Source organism: Gopherus flavomarginatus, chromosome 4 (genome assembly GCF_025201925.1).
Source record: "Gopherus flavomarginatus isolate rGopFla2 chromosome 4, rGopFla2.mat.asm, whole genome shotgun sequence".
Taxonomy (NCBI): Eukaryota; Metazoa; Chordata; order Testudines; family Testudinidae; genus Gopherus; species Gopherus flavomarginatus.
The window spans coordinates 68,131,444-68,151,018 of NC_066620.1; the positions used below are offsets into that span (position 1 = coordinate 68,131,444).

Sequence of the window (19,575 nt, forward strand, 5' to 3'; positions counted from 1 at the left end):
ACAGCTTGATGTGATGGATTTTTATTATTCTGACCTTTTATGCATGATTTTTTAGCAGACCAAAATGATGCCGCCTTTTCCATTTGGACGTGAACCCAATAAAAGAACATAAGGCTCTTTCTGATCTCTGGATTTAATCTTTTTATTTTATTTTATTTTATTTTTTTTAGAGCTTTCTTGCATATGCGAAAGTTCTTATTTCAGATGAAATTGCACTTAATGATGATGACATTATGTGAACTTTTGATAAACATATTTGATTTCACATGAATGTGTTTTATATTTATAGCATATTTTCAACTGAAAAAAATGATGGTTTATTTAAATGATAATTCACTTTGACTGAGAGCAAGTGAAAAAATTAACTCCTTTGCACTGAATAAATGCCAAACCCCACAAAAAGATAATGTTTTCTGCCAAATTCATTCAAAGCGAAATTTTATTAATCCTAACATACTACACAACCCCCTCGTCTTCCATTGTAACTGTTCATAGCTCCTATGATCAGAGTGCAAAACCCCAAAGAAATAGAGCTTTTTTTCGTTGATTTCTTAAAACATTAGATTCCATGAATTGCAAGAGAAGCTGGCATCCTAGTCTGTGAAGGGAAGATCCTATGACTACCTACATGGGCTACTCTTTTCCCACCAACAGAGGTAGTGAATCATTGTGGAGATGGTATCTTCCTTTTTCTCTGCATGTCTTATTTGATTCTAGCCCCTGAACAGAATTTCCCAAAGCTCCTTCATGTGCAATCTTGTTCTATATATGAGATTTAAAGATCTAGGAGTTGTATGTGAAGAACTGTTGGGAAGACTCTGGCCTCTTTGTGTCTGTGTCTACTCCAAAGTGAAACCATCTGAGGGTTTTTCTCTAAGATAACCCAGAAAAACTGTTCTTGAAACCTGGAGAGAGACCCCTTGAGCTGAAGGTTTTCTTGAGATGAAGCTCATATAAGAATGTCAAGAAGCAATGAGAATAAGCAAGGACAGAGAATATACCAGAATTAATTATTGTATTAATTTGCTAATATCCGGCCCGAAATCTTATTTGAGATATCACCAAAAGATAAGAAGATCATTTTCTACAGCATATCTTCTGGATTTTGCTGTGTATTTTTTTATTCTGTTTTGTATGATTGTTGTGCAAATTGCACTTCTGAGACAGAGCAGGCTGCTGAGCTCCAGAAGGATTCACCTCTGGGGAAGGGCAGGTAGCGTTTACACTGCTCCCCCCCCCTCCCCCCAGGGGTACTACCACTGGGCTCCACAGGAGCTAAGCCAGGCCACTCTGCCAGTGCTTCTGTCTAGGGTTGTGGTGGTTGACTGCAATCCCCCAAGCCAGCCACAGAAGCAGCTGTAACCCAGAAAGCCCCCACAGGTGGACTTTCCATGATGGCAGAAGCATTTGTAACCAGGGATGAATACTGCCCTCTGTTTTAGAATATGAGCAAGGAGGAGATTTCCTTACTCAAAAGAAACAATCAAATTATTCTCCTCAAGTTCCTGTTGGAGCCATAGGTGCAGGTGACAGGAATTGTGCGTGTGAGAAAACATGAGATATGTGGTGGTATAGATAGAGACCATCAATCAGATAGTAAAGAACTGAGAAGAGGAGGAGAAAAACATCTTCTTTTTCCATTCTCAGAAGTGGTTGTGCCTACGGTTGGAATACTCAGGATCTCATGGAAAAAATCCACAAGTAGTTTTAAGTCACATACATACCTTCACATTGGTCTCCCATAGATGATAATGTGTAACCTTGGCTACACATACATCTGAAAGACCCATCTGTGTTTCTGCAATTCCCATTTGTACAGAGATGATGTTGCTGGCATTCATCTATATCTATGAATGGAAAGAAAAATGTGTATCTAAAAAAGAAAATAGCAATGCCATGCTTCTGAAAATGCCTCTTTTGAAGCACAAGGTGTCCACATCCCACTCAAAGAAAACTGAAGAGTCAAAAGAAAATCACTTTTCTTTTGGTTTGGTTTACTAACGAACAGGTAAGTTCAAAATAGTATTAGATGAAACCTCAGCCTAAGACTTCTCCTCAGACTTGGCTTCATTTAGGGTTCTGTCTCTCAATACTCATTTGTCCTTCATGCATGCACACATGCACACGCACGCATTTGCCTGAGGGCTTCTTCCATCTCTCACATAGCTGGCTGAGGTAATGAGCCAACTGGCCCATTGTGTCAGCAACACACACAAAACAATGTCCAACAGAATCACCACCTTCTAACAAGGTGTGATTTTCAAGCAAACACTGGCAGGCTGCTATACTGTCAAATTTTACATAAAGATTAGATTTTCTTATTTAAACAGTTGCTCTATATTAGAATTAATCTTGCAACTATGATGAATCAAATGTCTCTCTTTGCTACTGTAGCCACTGCTAATCTCTCAGTGTTTAGAGTGATCTCTTCAGTTCTCTCAAACTTAAGTGGGGTCAGCCCAGGTCAACATTTGGATTCGGATAGGATACTCAAATTGGATAGGACTCTGCAGGAAGTGGTATTGCTGATTCAGAAGGTAGCACATGTTTCTATGAGTCAGTACCGAACCATTACCACATAGTGATGTTAGGGAGTCATGTGTTATTGGAATAGCGTGGTCTTTAATGATTGCTTAACTAGGAAAAAAGGTGTTTTTAAAAAACTGCATTAGCTAACAAGTTTTAATTTGGTGGTGTTTAAAAATGTTTTAGCACCTACTATTGACAAGCTTTAACATTTTTAAAAAGATGTTAGCTGCTTGTGGTCCACCCTAGGGGCGGTGGATCAAAATTGGTTTTGATTAAACAGAGATATATCCATTTCATATCTTCCAACAGCAATGTGATATGCATGGACAGACCACTGTGAAACGATGTGGTGGATTCTCCATCACTTTCAGTCTTTGAATCAAGACTGGATGTTCCTCTAAAAGATATGGTATAGCTTGAAAAGAAATGATGGACTTGATGCAGAAATTACTGGAGTGAGGTTCTTTGGACTGTGTTATACAGGAGGTCAGATGAGATAAACATCATGTCCCTTTGGCTTTAACATTTATGAACCTCCACTGACTTAACTGACTGGCTAGTGTCTAGACACATGCACCACATTGCAGGATCAGGTCCTTATTTTAGAGGTGTGCATTTCAGGAAAGGCCAACTTTCCATGTATGCCTAGCTTGGTAAGTGTGTTTTTCCATAAAGGGTTCTGAGGACATAGTCTAGCTTTGCCTACATATTTCCTCTAAACTCTGACTGTCTTGCCTCCTGAGCTACTCCTCCAAGCCCCTCAGTCTCCCCCTAAAATTTGTTTAAGTTTGACATGAAATCTGAAATAAATTATCATTAATAAGTATTATTCCTTTTACAATAGTACCACCAAGTAGCCCCATTGTCCTAGGAATCGTATAAATCTGTAATAAAAAGATGATTGAAGGACAGATCCCCAGGTTATTCCTGCTTCCACAGCAAGTCCCTAAAACATCTACATGAGTTTATTTGTATTTGTTCGACTATTAGATTGATACTCTTAGATATCATAATGTTTTATAATATATGTTACAAAGTATACAGAATGCACAGCAAGGCCAAGTTAGCATAGAAACTTTAGCTCTTGAATTTTCTGACTTGTTTTAAGTTTTAACTATGCAGGATTTACATTGCATATTTTGTTGTTTTGCATTAATAGTTATTTTGTAAAGCATCTGGGGTCCTACTGGATGCAAAATGCTATAGAATCATTAGATGAATTATTCTGAGTTTTAGCCACATTCCTACCTTCACACTGGTCCCCTCCTGCAGATAGTTTATAACCTTGGCTACAAGTACATCTGAAAGATCCCTCGATGTTTTCACAATGTCCGTTTGTACAGAGATTGCCATACTGACATTCATCTATATCTGTGAATACAAAGAAAGCATGAATATATATATATGCATTAGTTCCTATCTACATGGGCTTTCAAATAGAATGGTATTTAAATTGTATGTGAACATGGATCCAATTAAACTGGGTCCTGACATGATTTGGCCAGCCATTGTGGACCAGCTAAAGTTTGTCCAAATCATACTTAAAAAAAAATCTAATCCAGTATAGATTAGAACACTTTTTTTGTTAAACACATGGATCTAAAATTTCTTGATCCCTGAACTGTATTCTAGCCTAGGCTGGTGAATAGTTTCAAAGCACAGTTCTACCATGAGTTAGTTATGTCCATACTATCCTTATCTACACTAATCTTTTTTCCCCTTCATTTGCTCATTGTTGCTTACACTGGTGCAGCTTGAGTGCAGATCAGGTGTCCACAGGAGCTGGCATTTTTACTCCTGTATTCTACAGATTTATTCCTAGCAAGCACAGACAACACTGCTAAAAAATGCTAGCAGTTGCCAGTGTCTTGCAAATACTAGCACTCCCCCAATTGCTATTGTGGGAAACATTCAGGAAAAAAGTCAGAACTTATTCTACCCAAACATGTGGAGTGGAATTGGGTGGCTGAAATTTTCAACTGTTTGTTAATACTCAATCTGTCCCAATGACAATTTTTTAGGAAACATTTGACACAGTAGGTAGCAACATTATTGCAAAAAATAATACCATAAAACTAAAAAGAAATGTAGAAGACATGATGAATATATTGAATTCAACTGGAAAATGATAGCTAGAGATAGATATTATATTGCTGATGCTGTTGAAATTTTGAAAGAACTCCAGAAAACACTGCAGAAAGAGAGAACTAAAGACAAATTTAAATTGCAGGCAGTGGAGAAACAGATGGAGCAAGCACTTACTCCACTCTGTTATATATTACACAATGTTCTCAATCCAATTACAAAATTAGGTGTCTAAATACAAATACAAATGATGGGGATGGCACTGTGACTTGGGCATCTGCTAATCATTCATCAATCCTGTCCACCATAATACATTTCAGGAAATGAGGAGAATTGTTAAAAAAAATACTTTTGCTGCAGGAATTATTAGTAAAGTGAACAACTGTACTACGGGGAATGCTGGCTATGTAGATATAGAATTCACAGCAGTGATAAACCAGTTTTTCTCCTTCAGTAGCCTGTAGTGTAGAAAGTGTAGTAAGTGTAGAGAGAACATTTTCCAGGCCTGGATTAATTTATTCTAAGTTAGAAAACTCATTTGGTGTAAAGAAAGTAGGAAAATCAATGGAAAAATCCAGGTGGCATGTGACAATTTCTCAATGCTGCTTCTGTCATTTATTCAATCATTTTACTGAAATTTGCTTCAACTTTATAATAAAAATCAATAGTTCGTAAACTAATCACATCAGCAATTTTTATTTCAATGTACAATAGATTTTTTTTAAAAATGGAAACAAAAAGATTAAAATTGGTTATTAGAATCAAGTTTTTTTTAAATTAACGATTCAAATTGCATTTATTTAAATCAATCCACCCAGGCTCCAGGACTAATTATAATAATTCCCAGACCTTGTATCAATGAGATGGGTGTGGTAATATCTTTAATTGGACCAAATTCTGTTGGTAAAAGACACAAGCTTTCAAGTTTACACCAGGTATCTCTCTGTTGCAATTAGACCCAGGGCTGGCCTGTGCCAGCTGATTCAAACTTGAAAAGCTAAGCTGCAGCCAGAGCTCTGCAACCGTCTCATCTCGCAGGGTCCTAGAGCCCGGGCTCCAGCCCGAGCCCAAACATCTACACCACAATTACACAGCCTCTTAGTACGAGCCCCACAAGCCTGAGTCAGCTGCCATGGGCCAATTGTAGGTTGCCACAGAGCTCTCCTTCATGTCTGGGAAAGGTAACCAGAGTGTCACAGCTAAATACAACATGGAACAGATTCTGAATGAACATATAATGCAAGAGACCAGTCTTGCAAGGTAACTTGGGCAGGTAACACCTCTACAGTAATAGGACAAAGGAGGATAAGTGGGTTACCGATTGCTGTAATGAGCCATAAATCCAATGTCTTTATTAAGCCCATGATTTTTAGTATTTTGCAGAGTTATGAATTTAACTTTCCAGGCTCATCTTTTGAAGGTGTTGTGCAGATTTCCTTTGAGGATGAGATGTGATTTTCAATTTCAGCCCATATGTTTTTGATTTCGATGTCCCTATCCCACACAGTTCCTAATGCCGTATACTTGTAAACCTACCTACATTTAAAATGAAATAATATGCTTACCTTCTTAAAACACTGGAGGATATAATTTGTACTGTTAAAGAGCACTGGGATTGTTGGAATTTGTTTCCTAAGGGATCAATTAAAAGGAGTGCAGGAATGGAGAACAAGAATAGGGAAAAGAACTACAGAAAACTGACTTGCAGAGGGAAACTACAGAATGGCAATTGGTATGAAGGTTCATCAAGAATCTGACCAATGGGCTGAATGCAGAAGGGACTCTCAAGTTTGCCTATAAATACCTTCTCAGATAGAGTAGGATGGATTTTTGCCATATTGTTTAAAGGGCACTTTATTATAAAGCTACAGAGTTGAGTTAAGAAGGAAAAATCTGTCCCCATTAGACCTCCTGAAGTTCATGTGGATAATTTTGAATGGAATTCAAGTCCAGGATAAGCAGAAAATGAAGACTGATCATATCATGAAAAGTGTGGATGAACTGCCTTGGTTATATGTGGTTTAGAATTTTACATGAAACAAGAGAAAAGGAAAGAGTACTTTGCATGCCTTTAATAAAAGATTATATATGACTTCAGTAAATCGAAACAGAGATTTATTGCTTGGAGCAAGCAGTTAAGTTTGTGACCCTGGGCTGAGCAATGCAGTGATTTAACATTTCTGCTTGCACTTCTAATAATCTGGCTGGCAAAATGAAAAATGTAAGTGATGTAATTCTGGGACTGCACTAGAATATTGGTATTTTGAACTGGATTATCTCTGTAAAGCTATTTCTGCAGCAGTATGAAAATCAAGCCTAATGTTAGAAAATATGCACTCTTCCTAGACCACCTTTGAAGCTGTATATTCAACTGTACTATATATAAAAAATGAATATCTAAAAAGAGGCAACTTTTTACTTACCAATAAATGGAAATCTGTGTTGTAGAAAGAGTCCCAAATTACTGCACAAAGTACAGTGTGCGTATGCATATATGTACACACACCTATGCATGCATGCACGCGCGCACACACACAAACAAATTACGTCCCTCACAACTGAAATGCAATCGTGCTTCAATTAATCTAGCAGGTGGTACTCTCAGCTCCAGAAGACAAGTAGCACTGTTCAATTATTACACAACACCTCTGACTGCCCTTTGCTATCAGTTTCAGAAACAGATGTCAATGTCCTTGAAAAAAGGAAGGCAAACAACTGGGAAAAAAACAGTAATAGGGAGTGGGAAAAATCTATCCATAAAACCTGAGCTAAAAATGATCCTTACTGAATGGCTGTGAAACTATTAGAGGTGTGCTGAATGGTTTGCTGGAAATACTGATAATTAGAAGATGTTGTCAGTGTGCTTTGTGAACCAGTATCTGAATTTTCTTCAACAGCACGCCATTTACACTGAAGTATTATAGCAATCTCAAGTTTTTCCACTTGCTTACTAACCTTAACAATGGCATTCTAGCATATCACTAATTTAAAAATTTCTTAAATTTTAAAGTTCCGTATTTTCATATTTCTAAAATTCCACTTTTACATCTTATGATACTTACATCCTAAATTTAATTTTCATTGCTCTATAGTGAGGAAACCTTGGCTGACTCCCTTTCTCTCCAAGACCAGAAATCATTTTGAAATATTACCTACCTTCAGTTTCTATTTCAGTAACAATAGGAGGCCTTTTTGGCACATTTTCATTAACACCACAGTCTCTCAAAACAGAAATATAACAATATTTGGGATACAAATACTACAGAACATACCATGGCACTGTCCATTCCAGCCTCTGAATCCATCTGTGCAAGGAACGCATTGGTAAGAGCCAGGACCATTAATGCATTGTTCATCTGGACAAATACTTTGGGTCAGGCATTCGTCAATATCTTTAAAAATAAGAAAATCTAGGTCAGAATAATAACAGACTGTTGAAGAACAAACTAGTCTGATTATTGTAACTGCATTTATATATTAAGTTGTGTACTTTGAACCAGATTCTCAGATGATGTATATCATGATAGCTCTACTGAAGTCCTTCTCGTCTGGTGTAAGTCAGCCCTGTTCCATTGAAGTCAAAGGAGCCCTACAGATTTATACCAGCTGTGGATCAGATCTTTTATTTATAAATTGATTAAAGATACAAGGGTAATCATTGTAGCTTCACAATTACATTATGGAGTTGCTGACAGTGGTTCCGTAGTGAAGGACATATAACATGTATGGCTTTGAGGGTACCTGACTACCTCTGTGTAGCTCAGCCCATTTGCCATTTAAATAAACTAAAAATAGAAAATTCTCTTTGAGGTGACCTTGAATTTCTGAGGGTATTATGAGCATTAAAAATGTTCCTGGGGTGAGATATAAACCTGCAAAAACCCTTCTTTAGAGAAATTTGGGTGAATCTCCTCTGTTTTCAGCACCCACAGCTAACTAACTCCAGCCACTCTTAGGACCTTGTAGAGGCTTGTCTTACCAGCACTGCAGGTCTCACTGTACCCCCAGTTTCCCTAACCAAAGTGAGATTTGTTGAGTGCTTGAGGAGGGGGCATAGAGGTGGGAAATTGAGGCTGCCCTAGGCCCTTTTGTATGCAGAATTACAGGGCGGATAAGTTGTGGGAGGACTACGAATGCAGGCAGTGTGAGTGGCAATCGAAGACATAGGTGGATAATGTGGGTGTAAGAAGAGGGTATGTGTGACTGGACAACCCCATGAGGCTGCAGAAAAGCTTCTGGCAATGTTATGGGATAGGTGGGTGCATCAGCACAGATTCCACTCTGATGGTCTAGCTCAGTCACATCAGAGCAGGGAGCTTATGTCTAAACCTCAGAGCTCTCATTGACAGTCTCTGCAGCTCCCTTCCACATAAAAAAAGAAAAAAAACCGATCATCACGCTACTCACAATACACACACTTTTACATACAAAAAGCTAAAGTAACAGACTCTTAAGGTTGCAAAGTCAAGTATTCAAAAGTTAGGAAATGTCAGAATTAAGGTTGCCGGTGCAGCCTTAATTCCACTCCCACGTGCATGCATATGCCTTATTCTATTAGTCTTTAATTACATGATCACATACTGTTTTTTCCATAGGTCTCCTGCATCATCCAATGGACAGGGTGCATTTAATCTCCCAGCTCCTAGTCCCCGCATCCCCAGACCCCATGTCCCAATCTACTCCGCACACCGTACTTCTGCTCGGCTCTTGTCCCCCATATAATCAAGACAAGCTGTTTCTTATTCTATCGTGCCCAGGCATAAGCAGTGGGAGTACTGAAAGCGCTGCTCTCAGTTCTGGTGCCCAGTGCCACAGCGGTTCCCAGGAGCCTGAAGAAGCAACTGCAGCTAAAGTACTGCTCTGCCCTTACCTCCCTGGGTTGGAACATTATCAGTGCAGATTAATCTTCAGAGAATTCAGCAACCAAACTCTAACAATTCTCTACTGAGCATGTGCACATGGCAATTTTTCAAAGGCTCAGAACTTGATCAAATTTGGGTAGCTTTTCATGAGAACAGCAAAAGACACATCCCTGACGCAAAGACCACCCCTTGCCAAATTTCAAGCCTTTGCTCTGAAACATGGAGGCACAAGAGCTTCTGAAGGAAATGGCTGTAAGATGTTTTTTTTTAACATGGGCAAAACTACAATATAATAATAATTGGAGATATACCTATCTCCTAGAACTGGAATGGACCTCGAAAGGTCATTGAGTCCAGTCCCCTGCCTTCACTAGCAGGACCAAGTACTGATTTCTGCCCCAGATCCCTAAATTGCCCCCTCCAAGATTGAACTCACAACCCTGGGTTTAGCAGGCCAATGCTCAAACCACTGAGCTATCCCTCCCCTCCTATTTCCATCTAAACTTGTTCTCAAGAACAGCTGGACCATTTTTGTGAAAAATTTCCAAAGACCCGAGCTTGAGAAAGATATGCAGCATGGAAAATGTCTGCCCATATAGTTAAAGTCCGGCAAAGTTATAAGAAACTGACAACAGGATCTTATAATAGGAAGTGTCAGGCAACCTGAACTATAAGCAACAGTACCAGCTACACCTGTAATAATATTACACTTTAATTCTGAACTCAGCAATAGTAACTTGTATGTACTCTTAAAACATGACCACTGGGTAAGTTCCAGATCTATTATATGTGTTTGTGTGGGTGTGTAAAGTCTGAAGTAAGGTGTGGTGTTATAGTGAATGATTTGCAAGTAGTGTGTGTGTGTGGTGGGGGGTTGTGTGGGAAGTGGAAGGGAGTTATTTGTGGAGCTGCAGAATCTGTCAGAATGGTAAATGTCATGTGTGGGTGTAATGATGTGGTGAAAATGGTTCCCTTAACATGTCATTTCCTTGGTTTGAAGGGTTAGCGTGGGAGGGTTTTTCCCTTAAGCAACAACCTTAACTAGTTTCCAATGTAGAATTTGTTTGCAGGAATTATATGCGTTATATAATGGGAAGCTATTGTCTCAAATCTGGGAGAATAAGAAACCTGATACACTGGAGTGAATGTTTTGAAACAAATCAGTAATATAACAGAAAATAACGGATGGTTCAAACTAGAAGGAGGAGTTCTTTAACAAAACCCACAGCAGCAAATCTATTTGCTGCTATCACTGGATGCTGCTATGAATGTCTGTATGTAAAGTCTCCTACAGGAAAGTTGCTAAACACATTGTGAAAGGAGGAAAGATAGAAGAAATGATGATGGGCTTGATCTTGCAAGACACTGAGCAAGGTCCTTATATCTTCAACTCCAACTGAAGTCAATGAGCATTGAGGGTGCTCGATACTTTGAACCCTAGAAGCAGTCTCAACTCCCCCCCGTCTGTGACAAACTTAATCTCAAAGTGATGTATCGAAAGATAAAATAATGAAAAAGTTAATAAGTTAAGACAACATTTTATTTTCAGAACCATGCAAGGACTCTAATAATTTTATTTCCCCCCATCTTTAGCACACAATATAAATAATCCAACTATGATTCTCTTATCTGCCCCTGCCCAGAAAGAACACTTAAAAAACTATGCAAGGACCACCCCAGAGCTAGATTAAAAAAAAACAAACAAAAAACCAAAACCCAAACCCTGGCCAATGGGATTGAGGAGCCTGCAGGACAAGCTCACACTTCTAGGGTTTGAACATCCCAGTCCCCATGGATTTAATTGGAATTGCTTCTCCAAGAGAAGTAACTGATTGGTATCCACTGGTAAAGACACTACAAATGAACTAACTGTCTCTCCACTCAGCTTGTGTTTGGATTGGATTTATAATCAGGTCTGAGCTTGTTCTCTGAAGCATAGGGCCAAACAAAACAAACATGTTTTGCATGTGTTTCTGCTTGGACCCAATTACAAATACTGCCCTACAATCAGTATTTTCTTAAACTTCTTCTAATAAAAACAGTTCTTCCTTCATTGCTCAGCCAACCTAGCACTCATGTAAATATGTACATTTTATTTTAAAAATCGCAAATGACTTCATCTCAATTGGGAATCTTTTTGTTGTCAGTAAAAACAATAACAAAACAAAAAAAAGTTTTCTTTAAATGCTACCCCTGAGCAACCCTGATTTACTAATATGCTCACTTCATAATTTCTGATGTATAATGGTGAAAATCTTCATGACGTACATTTTTAAAAGTGCATGCACAAAAGTACAATTAAGCTTGCTTGCTTGTACACAAGCCCTTCACTTGTGCATCCATAATGGTTGTTGGATAGGAGTCCTTTTGAAAATCTGGACCAATATGTTTTATGCCAGAATAAACTAGCCTAGGACAGCTCGTCCCACAGCAGGTGATGAGGATCATTTAAAACAAATACAAAAACAATGAAAAATACTTTGAACTGTGATCTAAAAAAACAATTCAAAGTCATCCTAAGTCACTCAAAAGAATGCGTGGTGCTGGATTGCTACCAGTTTATGGGTTATTAAAACGCAGACAAGGCAATCCTACAGAATACATGGCATTTTATGTCTAACTATTATAGAAATATGTTAACAATTTTCTTCTATGCTCAGTAATTTAGATTAAAGTACAAATGACTATATATTTAAAATATAATAATTGACTGTGGTTTTAATTCACTGATTATCAAATCAATGTTGAAGAGGTTAGGAAAAAAATCCCACAAAACACACACCAGAGAAAAACAGATGCCAAAAAGAAAAGTACACATTTTTAGGTCAGATGTGCTGGGACTTCTCTCTTATTCTATGAAATGACAGTATTTGGTGGCAGCTTTATGTTCCAAACAGCAAATGTATCCCTTTGTTCAATTTTTGTTGTTACACAAATGTAAAACGTTAAAGATGAGCCTTATTGTGGACAGAGTTTTTATGAACAGCAAGGGAAGAGATTAAAATGAAGTGTTAGATGAACTTCTGCTAGTCTAGCATCTAAGTATTGCCCAAATTATCACCCAGCACAGAATTGCAAAAGAAGAGCTTTACTTTTGTCATTGTTGTATTTATTCTTCCATAATGGGACGTGTTATTTAATATTTTTATCAAATATCCAAAAATTGAACATAACCATGATCAAATTTGCTAACTGAAAATTAAAGGGGTATGAAATACGCAAAGACAGACTTTAAGTTAACTGGAGAAATTAGAAACACTAGTCTGGAAACAACGGGGGAAGATTCAACACTAACATACGGCTATTAACTTGTCAGTGGTTTAGCTTGCTTAATTTCACTGCCATACTTCTACTACTGTAGAGTCAAAACTCTCCATGACATTGGCCTCTCCTTTCATTCAGCATTCACATTTATATAAGCCAATGGTATTTACACAGAGGCCTTCTCCACAGATGTGAGGTCTCAAACCTTCAACAAAATCTGAGAAGTGGGGTAGGGGGAGAAACCAAAAGGTGCACATAAGCTTAAATTCATCATCAAATAACCAACATACATAATATATGAATTTCCCCCATTCTTTCTTCTATATTTGCCAGATAGAAAAGAAGCAGAGAATTACAAAAGAAAATGTTAATGTTCAACGTAAGAAGAGGTATTTAACAAAACACTGGAGAGTAATATATTATATATTAGAAACATTGTGAGACAGATCTTGCTTTCAGTTGCACTGGTGTAAATCCAGACAACTATTCCCAGATCCTCAAAGGTACTAAGGTGCCTAACTCCCATTGACTTCAATAGGAACTACGCACCTAAATACTTTTGAGGACCTGGTCCTCTGTTACTTGGAGTTCTCTGCATTATACTCTGTCAGGGTGATCTGCCCCTTTAAGGGCCAGGATGCCTCCAGCCCTGTTCTGGAAAGAAGCAGTGTCAGGTGATTGGATCTGATAATCACCAGCTTGGTGATACAGATGTGGGCCCCAGTTCCAGAAGGGAGCCTGGGTCCAGAAGCGTGATGGGAGAATACTCTCCTGTACTGCAGAAGAGGACTATGAGAGGATGAGAGCCCCTGCAACTGCTCTTCCCCCCTGCCTCCACAGCTGGCTGAAGCTTCTGACCACCAACTTGCAGGAGACTGGGGGGCAGGGGTACAGTCTCATGTTGAGACCAGAACTATTACTTTATGTTGTCAGGCCACATTTCCTTTTTTGTGTTGGACAAAAAACAGAGCCCTGAGGCAAGGACTATGAGTTGATCTGGGTGTGGCTAGTTATGTTTCCCAGGCTGGTGATCAAATCCACCAGCCTATACATACTTTGTTGGAAGCTGGCCAGAGAAGGTCAGAGCCACAGCTATGTGGAGTCACCTGCAATTTTCCTATGCAAAGGGAACAGAGAAGAGGACACAAGAGCTGTGGGTGCAACTGAAGCTTCAGGGAGAGGTGGAGAGAAGAGTGATCAAGGCAACATATAAATGTTACATGAATAGTGTGTTCACACTGTGGGGCTTACAGATGGCAAGAAGGGACAGCTGGGTAATTCCAAGGAAAGCTGTGGAAAAGCAGATTGTCCTGCCAAATTTGGGACAGTTGAGAGGTAAGGAATTGTTTTGTAATTTTTTTTAAATATCTCACCCTTCAGCCAATCAGTTGGGGGGAAAACAAAAAAAATATATATCAGGGAGAATCTTGATTTCATACCTGCAAAAAGCAATAACTTTTAAAATAAATAATTGTCAACACTCAATGTGGTTAACCATGTCCCTCTGTAGCTATACACATAAAAACACCCTGGAGTCCGGTTTCGGTTTTTTATCCCCGCTTCCTAATAAATATGTCATGAAGAAAACATTATATTGACCTCTTAAGCCCCCATCCGCAAAGGTATTTAGGCCCCAAATGGACATTGATTTTGAGGATCTGGGCTTTAGGGCCTTAATCAATGCTCACTGAGGTCAAAGGGAGTATTTTCAATTACTTCAGTTAACTTTGGCTCAGGCTCTTAATGATCAGTTTTAAAATTATTATTCTCATCATCGTTTTAATAAAGAAGAACAGTGGTTACCAATGCATTCTGTTCCTTCTTCATTGGCCATGAATCCTGCTTGGCAAATGCACAGGAAACTCCCTTCTGTATTTTCACAGTGCCCAAGGGAGCATAGATGGGGACTCTGAACACACTCATTGATATCTGTTTAAGAAATAAAAATATAAGGATATTGAAAAATGTAACATAATTGGCAATGACTCTTTTCCCCACTCTACCCAACAAATATGTGCCTTTGAAAAGACAGGGCTTGTAATGAGTTTAACTGTTTGAAAGTCTATACACTTTGCTCACTTAAAGAGCCTCAAGAAGGATATACCAAATAGTTGTAGATGGAAAAAATCATGCTTACCAGCCAGGGCCAGCGCCAGGGGTTCTGCTGCCCCAAGCAGCCAAAAAAAAAAAAAAAAAAAAAAAAAGCCACAATTCAGCGGGAGGTCCTTCGCTCCGAGCAGGAGTGAGGGACCCTCCGCTGAACTGCCGCTGAATAGCTGAAAGTGCCGCCCCAAGCACCTGCTTGATAAGCTGGTGCCTGGAGCCGGCCCTGTTACTGGCTTAAGCTATATGAGTACTGAAATTGCTTGAAAACTAAATAGTGGACACTCTTCAAATCTTTAAAATTTCCATTTGCAAGTAATTAATGTTACAACAGTATTTGTGGTACTCCTCATATTAAGCAATGGCATTGCTACAAGCATAGAACAGTGTAAAGCTAGTCAAAATTATAAGAATTTTAAATCATTATTATTCTGGGTGTATTTGTATAAAATATATTTAAATAGTGTATTACCACTAGTTAGTAGAGGTATTATTTTTGAGTAGTTATTGACTTTCTGATAAAGTAAAAATTAATAACGGAACATTTGAAAATATAATATTAAATGTAAATATTACTGTGTTCATTCAGTATTACTGTTGAAATTTAGTTTACAAAAGTCAGGAACTTGATTTCTGATTTAGTTGTGACTCTGATCATCTGCCATAATTCACAGGCAGCCTTTTGTATTCTTGTATATGGTGTAATTTTAATCCCTTAATATAAATAAAATATGGCTCAACTATAGCTGGTGTGGGCAAATAGAGGTCTGTACTTCTAGTTCCTGGACATGTAAAATCTCATCAATAAAACTGCATTAATAGAATGTTTGCATATATAGCCTTATTTATTATTTTAAAAGAAAAAATGCAGAGAAAGAACTGATCGAGCCTTCAAATACACTCTATGGGCCAAATTACGCTCCAAGTTACTATCATGTGGACCCACTGTTATCAATGGTGTTGCACAATTGTAACCGAAGATTTAAGGTATACTTGGTCCTGTCTCAGCGTGATGGGATGGACTAGATCAGTGATTCTCAACTGGGGTACTCAGAGGTCTTCCAAGGGGTACATCGACTCATCTAGATATTTGCCTAGTTTTACAACAGGCTACATAAAAAACACTAGTGAAGTCAGTACAAACTAAAATTTCATACCAGCAATTACTTGTTTATACTGCTTTATTATTATACACTGAAATGTAAGTACAAGATTTATATTCCAATTGATTTATTTTATATATGGTAAAAATTGGAACATAAGCAATTTTTTAGTAATAGTGTTTGTGACACTTTTATATTTTTATGTCTGATTTTGTGAGCTAGTAGTTTTTAAGTGAGGTGAAACTTGGGGGTACTCAAGACAAATCTGACTCCTGAAAAGGGTACAGTAGTCTGGAAAGGTTGAGAGTCACTGCCCTAGAGCACAAGGTTTACATCTTCATAGCAGCCATGCAATGTAAGACATCCCAAAGAGGGCAGGAAAGGTGCTAGGGTAACTGTTTCCTACTCAACCCACTCCTCATTAGCCAGCAGAAGAGAGTCAACTGCATTCTCAGAAGGATAGTATCAGAAAAACAGTCCAATATGCACTGGTGAAATTTGAGAGAGATTCGGTTTCCTTGAAGCAGGATCCCTCCCAGAGCACCTGATTGGGTGGCGTGATCCTGCGCCTCCCAAAATGCGGACTAGTGCCTCCAAAGCATGATTGTACCCATAAGTAAAATAGATTTTGACATTCACCATGCTCTACATATTATCACACACTTGGGACTGTCAAACACACACTCACTGAGACAGGTCACACAAGTTAAAATGGTCTCCTGCTTATTGCCCTCAACTCCTAGTGACTTCAGTGAGACCTTTCATGAGCACTAAATTCACACACAAAAAACTATTTTTAAAAAATTCCATTCATCTTTGACTATCTGAAAGGTTCACTGGAGCCTGCTTTTGGTGAATATTGCTTTATATATATAAAAATTACACTTTTGAGTAGTTTTGGCATGTACAGAAGAGGATTTCTACATTATACATAGCACCTTGCAGGAACAGGCTCTACATTTGAAAATGTTTCACACAGTGATTACTTCAGATTATTGAAAAAGTTCTTTCATACCAGAGCATTTTGTCTGTTGATCATTCAGCTTGTACCCATCATAGCAGATGCAGGTGTATCCCACGGGCAAATTAACGCAGTGTCCTGCTCCACAGATATCAGGGTTCACTGTGCACTCATTGATTTCTATACATACACACACACACACAAAGAAAAAACTTATTACAAATTATCTTAAATATTTCAGTAAATGGGTGATATTCAGTTATTCCAGCTAAAAGGAGAGAAACCCTGAAATCAATTGACCACACCAATTGGTTCAATTTATCCTGAGTGACTAACAGACCTGTGGTCAGATGACTCTTCTCCCGCCCCTTCCTACCCTCTCCCCCACACACAGAAGTCAAGTGGGTGCATATGTAGATCAAAAGTGAAAGAGTAAAATGAAAATAATCATAGATGTTAAACTGTTAGCTGTAGCAGATTACAGAATTAATTTCAAAGTCTGTAGTTATTAGCAATATCACAGTAGGTTGTCTATGAAAACACACATTTCCTAATTAGGTGAAACATAGATTTGGCTATTTTATTATAAGCAGTATGACAACTCGGTTAAATATGAGTATTTTTTTTTTGTAGACAGCTCACAATATCAACCTCAGTTTAAATGTCAAAACTTTCTGTCTAAGGCTAGGTCTACACTAGGGGGGGAAGAGGGTCGACCTAAGATATGCAACTTCAGCTACGCGAATAGCATAGCTGAAGTCGGTGTATCTTAGGTCGATTTACCTGGCCTTGAGGACAGCGGCAAGTCGACTGTTGCCACTCCCCCATCAACTCCACTTCCACCTCTTGCCACGGTGGAGTTCCGAAGTCAACAGCAGAGCAGTTGGGGATCGATTTTTATTGCATCTACACTAGACGCGATAAATCAATCCCCGATAAATTGATCACTGCCCGCTGATCCGGTGGGAAGTGTAAACGTACTCTTAGAACGTAGTTTCATTAGTTTTGTCCTTAAACTTCATTTAATGCCTCTTTATCAACCTTGCCAGTCTAGGACTCAGGATTTTTGCTGTTAAAATGGTGTTCAAATGGAACCTTTCAAGTCATAAAGAGGAGGTAAGAAAGCTTTGAAAAAACTATTGAAAAGGATTGAGCACTAATGTGTTACATGAAAGAATGTTACCTATGGACGATATATTTTCTGGATAAAGAGCATGGATTGTATATGACGATTATTAAAATCCCTCATTAAAGATCAAATTCCTTTGGGGTGAAATGATAAAAAGACACATGAAATGCTACTCTGAGACATGGACCTGGCACTGGAAAAGGCAATATTTGTATGCCAAGCAGTATAACAAAGAGGAATGGAAATAATGGCTGTAGAGAGTGACACAAAACTCAAATGAAGGCAAAATGTTATTCATAAATCCATCAAAGAAAGAAGCTGCAAAATCAAATGACTGGCTAAAAAATATGCACAAGAGGTTACACGTGAGGAACAAATTCCACTTCTGAGTGAATGTGAACTGTCACTGAGGAGAAAAAGGGAAATGGTAAAACAAGAGTTTGTGACACATTGCACACTGAGGAAAGTGACCAGATTTGAGCTTACACACACATGAGATGCTAGGTCTAACCAAGAGGGGTATGTCATGAAGAGTCTGAATGACAAGTCTGCTAACAAACCTCAACCAGATGTGAACAATCTATTTGTAGCATATGAAGACAGGTTCACAGGAAAAGGGTGTCTCCCAGTTAATTTACAAGATGCAATTATGGAAAGAGACAAAGCTTGTTATATACGCCACCCTAAATGCTCCACAAGCCTAGAAAGAGAGACCAGGGAGAGCTGGAAAACATGACAGCAAATAGGATTATTGTGAAGAGCTGACAGACTGGGTTCAGTCCTTGGCAACAGCAGAGACAAAAGGAGTTGAAAAAGACAATTTAGAAAGTATATTTCCTCTTGCCCACAAGGTATGAAATGTTTGCTGACATGGCAGGAGCCAAATTTTTCAGCAAATTAGATACATCACAAGAGTTTGGCAGATTCCCATGGACACACAAATCTCCAAGACTTGTATTTTCAGTAACCATTTGGCAGATAATGTTTCCTGAGATTGCCTTTTGGAACATGTTTTGCACTGGAAGTGTTTCACCTCATAACAACCTGTCCTAGATACTAGAAGGTCTTGCAGGAGAACATCAGGAACAATTGTGGAGAGTACTGAAAATTGCAAGAAAAACCAACGTTAAGTGGAATAAGGCAAACTGTCAATTTCAAACAACTTAAATCACCTGCTTAGATAGGAAACTGGTCACAAAGGGAACAATATTTACTGAGTCTAATATTTAAATGATACTGACTGCGCAGAGACACAAAGATAAAAAAGGAATTCAGAGATTGCAAGGCATGCTGAAGTAGATCAGTAAGTTCATACCCACCTACAAAGTTTAAATAACTTATCTAAGAAAATAACTCACAAAGACTGAGGATGGGCATGAATGCCAGATCATGAGAGCACACTCAGATTTGGAGCATACAGAAACATCAACACCAGTGTTTCAATTTATCTGACCCAGTGAAAGAGATAAAATTCTCTACAAAAATGCTTCAAAAGAAAGGCTGTGGGGACTATTGTTACAGATAGATGGAACTGAATGG

General features: G+C 38.5%; 1 protein-coding gene across 10 annotated transcripts in view; it reads right to left on the minus strand.

The window, feature by feature from the left end:
- Window positions 1–19,575, minus strand: part of LTBP1 (latent transforming growth factor beta binding protein 1) — a 358,939-nt gene that overhangs the window by 96,718 nt on the left and 242,646 nt on the right. For all 10 annotated transcript variants that reach the window (XM_050951316.1, XM_050951315.1, XM_050951321.1 and 7 more), the window contains 5 exons: window positions 16,962–17,087; window positions 14,544–14,669; window positions 7,887–8,006; window positions 3,778–3,900; window positions 1,725–1,847 (listed from right to left, as the gene is read on the minus strand). In XM_050951316.1, the coding sequence (XP_050807273.1) occupies window positions 1,725–1,847; window positions 3,778–3,900; window positions 7,887–8,006; window positions 14,544–14,669; window positions 16,962–17,087 (618 nt within the window). The remainder of the gene's footprint in view (window positions 1–1,724; window positions 1,848–3,777; window positions 3,901–7,886; window positions 8,007–14,543; window positions 14,670–16,961; window positions 17,088–19,575) is intronic.